At 52.9% G+C, this 6,569-nt stretch overlaps 1 protein-coding gene across 1 annotated transcript; it reads left to right on the top strand.

The window, feature by feature from the left end:
• The first annotated feature begins 246 nt into the window (after positions 1-246).
• On the top strand, positions 247-1,902 carry HOXB13 (homeobox B13). Its single transcript, XM_075036965.1, has 2 exons — positions 247-880; positions 1,640-1,902. Exons 1-2 carry the CDS (start codon positions 247-249, stop codon positions 1,900-1,902), a joined length of 897 nt encoding a protein of 298 aa, XP_074893066.1.
• Positions 1,903-6,569: the final 4,667 nt, after the last annotated feature.

A 6,569-nucleotide genomic window follows, 5' to 3' on the forward strand; every position in this document is an offset into this window, starting at 1 on the left:
GGGTTTTTTTTGTGTGGGCTTGGGGTTGTGGGTTTTGTTTTTTTTTTTTCCTCCTTCTCCGTCCTTTTCCCCCCCGAGCGGCAGCCAATGAGGCAGCCCCCGACCGTTGCGTCAGGGCAGCCCGGCGGGGAAAGGCAGCTCTCTGTAGCTCGCAGCCTTTTAAAAAGATCCGGGGACCCCCCTCGGGCAGTGCCCGGGTGCTGCCGAGCACCTTCTCCCCATGCCCCGGCCCCCGAGCCGCCCCCCATGCAGCCCCCGGAGCCCCGCGGCCCCCCGGGCCTCGAGGGGCTCCTGGCAGCCGGCGGGTTCGCAGGCGGCCAGGGTAGGGGGCTGCTGCCACCTCCTCCTCCTCCTCCTCCCCCCCCGACCCTCGGGGGTCCTTCGTCTCCCCCCGGGATGAACCCCGGTTACCCGGCGGAGGGACCGACCGAACCCCCCAAATCCTGCCCGCCCGCCCCTCCGCCACCCCCGGCCGCCCCGCCGGGTCCCGCCGCCTCCGCTCCGCTGCCCTACGGATATTTTGGCAGCGGCTACTACTCCTGCCGAGTAGCCCGGAGCTCCCTGAAAACCGGACCCACCCAGGGCCCCTTCCCCACCGAGAAGTACCTGGACCCCCCCGCGGGCAGCGAGGACTTCCAGAGCCGCCCCGCCGAATTCGCTTTCTACCCCGGTTACGGGGCTCCTTATCAACCCGTCGCCGGTTACCTGGACGTGTCGGTGGTACCGGGGCTGGGGGGGCCGGGGGAAGCCAGGCATGAGACTCTGCTGCCCGTGGACGGTTACCATCAGCCGTGGGCTCTGGGAGGCGGCTGGAGCAGCCAGATGTGCTGCCCCAAGGAGCAGGGCCAGGCCGGGTACCTCCTGAAATCCGCTTTTGCAGGTAAAATCCCTGTGCTGGGGCTGGGAGGGGGGCGAGGGGGTGTGGGTGCATCGCGGGTGGGGGTTTGGGTTTGGGTCCAAAGCTCGAAATCATCTGCTGGGGAGCTGCTCTTGCCGTCCAGTAACACTTGTTGGCGAGCTAGCCCAAATTAGCCAGTAGGTAGGTTTCACAAAATAATAACTGGGATTAACACCGCCCTTTGCAACTCATCGCCCTCCGAGCAGGGAGGCAGCTGGTGATACTATCCGGGTTCAGCCGGTGATACTATCCGGGTTCAGCCGGTGATACTATCCGGGTTCAGCCACCATCCCGGCAGCTGCGGGCCAACCGCTCTCGGAATCGGGAGGCTTGAAAGAGGGGAGGGGGTCCGCATGGCCCCCACCGTGCAGGGCCGTGACCGGGGAGGGCTGGGGGGGGCCCTTCCCACGCACCCCCACCCACGCCGGTGGGATCGAATTCGCCCCCAGCCCTGCTCGGCCGCGCAGGGTCACCCACGTCGGTGTTTTGCCGATACCTGGATTTTTCTCCCCCACAAATAATAATAAATTCAGGTAAGAAAATCGGTATTTAAATAGCAAGTGGAAGAATATATCATTTAAATAAATTTAAATATCATCGCTGTCAGGAGGCTGGAGGGAAGAAATAGGGTGGCAGGGAGAGGGGGACTGCCTCTCACAGGGAAAGGTGATGGGAGGTGGGTGCGGGGTGCGTGGGACCCCCCCACGACCCCTCTCAACCCCCGTCTCTTCCCATTCCCAGACTCCGCCGGGCAGCTGCCCCCCGACGGCTGCTCCTTTCGCCGGGGCCGCAAGAAGAGGGTCCCGTACAGCAAGGGGCAGCTGAAGGAGCTGGAGAAGGAGTACGCCAGCAGCAAATTCATCACCCGCGACAAGAGGAGGAAGATCTCCGCCGCCACCAACCTCACGGAGCGCCAGATCACCATCTGGTTCCAGAACAGGCGGGTGAAAGAGAAAAAAGTCGTCGCTAAAATCAAAAGCAGCAGCAGCAGCAGCACCCCGTGAGGACACGGCCACCCCATCTGCACACCCCCACCCACTCCCCTTTGGGGGTCTTGGGGTGAGGTGGTGGTGGGGGGAGGGTCCGGCACTGTCAGGGGTGGGAGAGAGAGGTCCCCCCCCCACCCACTCCCGGGTGGGGCGAAACCGGGGTAGGGTGCTGGGCAGCGCTCCCCGCTGCTCCCAGGGTGGGTGGGGGGAGTGTGAAGCCCCCTCCCCACCTTCCCCGGCAAAGGAGGCTGAATTCGGAAGATGCCCCATCCCCACCCGCTTTGCACGCAGAGGACCCTGTGCAGTTTGCTCTTGCCTTACAACGCCGCTGCCACGTCCTGCTCCCACCGCTTCGGTTGGAACCGCATCCTCAGAGAGCTTAGGAAAAAAAAAACCAAAACAAAAACCAACAACAAAAACCTGGTTTAATTACATTAATTAATCCCGATAGGCAACTCCCGGCTCGCCTGCGTGCTAGCCGGGGCTGGAGGGAGCGGGGAGTCGTCACAGGGAATTTGGTCTTTAGAAACGAAAAGCCGTACTTATAAAAAAACAAACAAACAAACAAACAAAAAACCCCAAACAACCAAACTCCTTAATTCAGGCAGAAGTATCAAAATGCGCGTCTAAGGGAGAATAAATATAGTCCGGGTGTGTTATAGAGAAACACACGTGAATTGTTTGCATAAACGCGCGGGTTTGCGTGAATGTACAGTATATGCATATGACATATATGTACCCGTAGGCACACACTTATGAAGGCACGTACTACGTTTTTTTTTGCGCGGTTATATATAAAATATACATGTACGTATGCACATGCACATATTTAGCAACACGCATTATTTTACCTTTTATCATATACGATATTTGTGTTCGTGTGTTTATATATACCTAGCTACTCAAACGTATGCACGTATACATGCAATATAGTACTGGATGTGTGGATATAAATATATACTCAGATAAAGCTGTATATACACGTGTTTGTATACGTACATATAGACATATGTATGTTCATGCCTATATTTTGATACAGGTAAATGCAATTCGTATAATTCCATACACGCTTTCGTTTGTGCTAATATACGTGTATTTGTACACACATTTTCCTTCTCCTACTAATACAGAATTATAGCGATACGTTTCGTAGCATGTGCTAAGATAATCCCCGTATAATACTAAATGATCTTGGTTAATATTAAGAAACGCCGTCATCCTTTTCAACAGAATAAATAGGGTGAAAGTAAATATACTCAAACATGCGTTTTGCTCTGCTCTTTTCGGGTTATTTACAGCTTCAGGGAAGCGCAAACTCTACAAACACAATTGCTTTGTTTAATACCTCGGTGGTTCAAGGCAGCGGCGTGTCGGTTCGCAGAGTCCCCGCAGCAGCGTCGTGTTTAAAACCTGCCTGTAAACCCCCAAAAACCTCTCAAAGGGCGAATAATCTCCAAAACACCCTTACCGCAAACAGAAATTTGCCTTTTTTTTCCTGCCTTTTCTTTCTTTTAGAAATTCGAAGCATTAAAGCGCAATGCGCCCTAAATAAGGATAATTTTAAATAGTGATTTTGTTCTTGTTTAATAATGTATTTATTAAATATTTTAGGCTTGGGCCGGCTCTGGCTTCCAGCAGGTTGCCGGCGGGGAACGGAGCAAAGCCAGGCGCGCCCTCCCCGGTTTTTTTTGCCCGTTTTTTTCCCCTTTTTCCCCAGATAATTTCGCCCTGCGCTTTGCAGAAGGTGCCGGCGGCACCCCGGGGTGCAGCCTTTCCCCGCCTGAGCGGGCGTCACTCCTCCCGTGACGTCACGCGTGACGCCAGAACCTCCGGGAGGGCAACAGCCAATGGCGCTCGGGCTGAGCGTTCCGAGCGGTGACGTAAGCAGGGGCGGTGGGGCAGACGCAATAAATCCCGCCCCACGCGGGGAGGAGGGGGAACCGTCGGGGCTGTGGGGAGGCTCCACAAAGTCCGAGGGCCGCTCCGGTCCACGGGAAAAAAAAAAAACAAACCCAAAAATTCCCAGAAAGGTGGAAAAGGGGCGATATGGACGGTGTGAGGGTAGAAGGGCGCAGGAAACCGCGTGTGCAGACCCAGCGTGGGCTATAGGGTCTTGTGCTCGCCTATAACGCTCGCCTATAGATCCTGTGCTCGCCTATAACGCTCGCCTATAGAACCCCGTGCTCGCCTATAACGCTTGCCTATAGACTCCCACACTCGCCTATAACGCTCCTGCGGCCCCTGGCAGCGGTGCTGGGTCCTCCAGCAGCTGGAGCACTGGCGGCAGCGCTGTCGTGCGGGGACTGGTTACACTTTGCTCTTCCCCATCCGGATCCTGCTCTAAATTACTCAGCTTTGAACCATTTTGGTTTTTTTTTCTTAATTTCTGGTCCAGAGGGAGGATCCCAGCCCTGAGTCCCGGTTGCACCGGCCGGACCCGCTGTTCCTCTCGCATTAGAAAGCAGCTGGGAATGTTTGTCTGGCATTCCTGAACGGGCGGATGGATGACAAAGCTCAAACTCCGCTTTTTTTCCCCCCTCTGTTACCAATAATGAACCTTCTCGCCCTGATTTCTGTGTGTCTGCAGAGGCCGCAGAGCAGAAGCGACTTTACCTGACAGGAGGAAGCCCCTCGGATGTCCCCCAGAGAAAAGCAAATAATCCAATAAAACAAAAGAAATGCAGTTTTGGTCTCCCATGGCCTGTATCTGAGCACAACTTCAAAATAAACCCTGTCTGCTTATGGCTTTGGAAAGGGACGCTCCTCTTAGACCTCCCCTCTATGGCACGTTAAGGGTTAATCCTTTTAGTGAGGTGTTGCTTTTTCCCATCCTTTTTTTTTTTTTTTTTTTTTTTTTCCCATTTAGGGATCTTTCTGTCCCCAAATCCTTACTGGAATAACTGGAAACCTCCAAACCCCTCCAGTCCAGTTCAGATCCCTACCCCAGTGGGAAACTGGGCTGAAACAGAGACGTGGCCCCCTCTGCCCCCCCCCGCCCCCAATCCCTGTCCTCAGCTCCAGCCCCAAATCCGAGGCGGAAAATGCAGATGGGAAGGGGAGGAGGAGAGTCTCGGGGAGAGCTGTAAAACCTTTACACGGCGGCCTCAGCAAAGGGCCAGAAAGGCCCGACATCCTCGTAAAACGCCGGGAAGGAGCCGCTGCCGGGGGGCGCCTGGCCAGGTGAAGCCCCCCCCTTTGCCATTGAACTTGAAACTCAGAAAACCCGGGGCAGAGCAGCCCCAAAATCCGGGGCACAGCAGCCCAAAACCTGGGGCACAGCAGCCCAAAACTCACGGCAGAGCAGCCCTGGGAGGTCCCGGGTGGGAGGTGTGTATGTGGGGGGGGGGCTCTGATATGGTTTTGGGAAGAAAATTGTGGTTTAAAACAGAGTCACTGGAGAGGCTCCTTCATCACCCGGCTGCCCTGCCCCGAGATGGACACACACCACATTGGCATCCCTCCTCTTCTCTTCTTTTCTCTTCTCTTCTCTTCTCTTCTCTTCTCTTCTCTTCTCTTCTCTTCTCTTCTCTTCTCTTCTCTTCTCTTCTCTTCTCTTCTCTTCTCTTCTCTTCTCTTCTCTTCTCTTCTCTTCTCTTCTCTTCTCTTCTCTTCTCCTCTCCTCTCCTCTCTTCTCTTCCCTTCTCTTCCCCTTCCCCCCCTCCTTTATTTTTTCTCCTAAAACAAATGAAAATGTACTAAAGATCCACCTACGAACTTCAGAAAGGCAGAAACAGGCGCAGTGGGAACACCTCTCCGAGTCCTTCCTTCACGCCTCTCGCCCCCCCCCCCCCTTTCCCAGCCTTTGACTCCTTTCTTTTGTTCAAGTTCATGCCCACTGCACAAAGTGTCTGGGCTGCTTTTTTTTTTTTTCCCCCTTCCCCTTTCCCCTTCAAAGGATTTTGTCATTGAACTTGAGCCCACGTTGTAAACATTCTTGGGTCTTACAAGCATCTTGACGGGATGTCATTAACAGGGACCTCAGACTGCTCTCTGTCTTTCCCTGTTTCTCCTTCAGCTGAATCAAAGGTACATTTTTTTACGTCCTCACTCCATTTGTTTCCTAATCGGAGTCCAAAACCAAAATACAATATAAAAGGGACCTCTGACTCTCTCCCTCTCTTTTAATTTTGTATTATTTTTTTTCAAACCCTAAGACGACGTGGTCTCTTAGTGTGCATGCTGCTGTACATCACGGTGTAATTTTAGACCTGTAAACAAAAGAGGAAAACTCCTCATTGTAGTTCCAGCCAATACATTTAAAATGAAATTCGTTACTTTAAAGCACTGCCAGGGAAATGCCTTTTCGATATATTACAGTGTTACACTCTGTACAAAGGCAAAATACAATTAGTTTTCCAGCGGAATCAATGTTATCTTTCCCTGCTAGATGGCTTAATTACTTTCTATAAAATTAAAAAAATTTTAAAAAAAGATGAAACAGGTTTATTGTTTGCAAGCCGACTTGCCATTGATGGGTCTCACGCCACTCTGGAAGTGCCACTGGGATGAAATATTCCCTAAAGAGCAACTAAAGAGCCCTTTTCTTTGGGGTTTTGCTCTGATCTACAGAAATAAGAGTCCAAGTGAGAAATATTTCAATTTTCCGAGCTGAAATTTAATACAGTCATGGTTTTCTAATAGGTTTTTGTTCATTCCCACTCAAAACCATTTCATTCCTACTG

Source organism: Buteo buteo, chromosome 9, assembly GCF_964188355.1.
Source record: "Buteo buteo chromosome 9, bButBut1.hap1.1, whole genome shotgun sequence".
NCBI classification, from domain to species: Eukaryota; Metazoa; Chordata; class Aves; order Accipitriformes; family Accipitridae; genus Buteo; species Buteo buteo.

What these genes read in the sequence shown, in the direction of transcription:
- HOXB13 (XM_075036965.1), top strand. Translation starts at nt 247, where the DNA reads ATGCAGCCCCCGGAGCCCCGCGGCCCCCCGGGCCTCGAGGGGCTCCTG. An exon ending in CCTGAAATCCGCTTTTGCAG is followed by an intron (nt 881 to 1,639) that starts GTAAAATCCCTG and finishes TCCCATTCCCAG; the next exon opens with ACTCCGCCGGGCAGCTGCCC.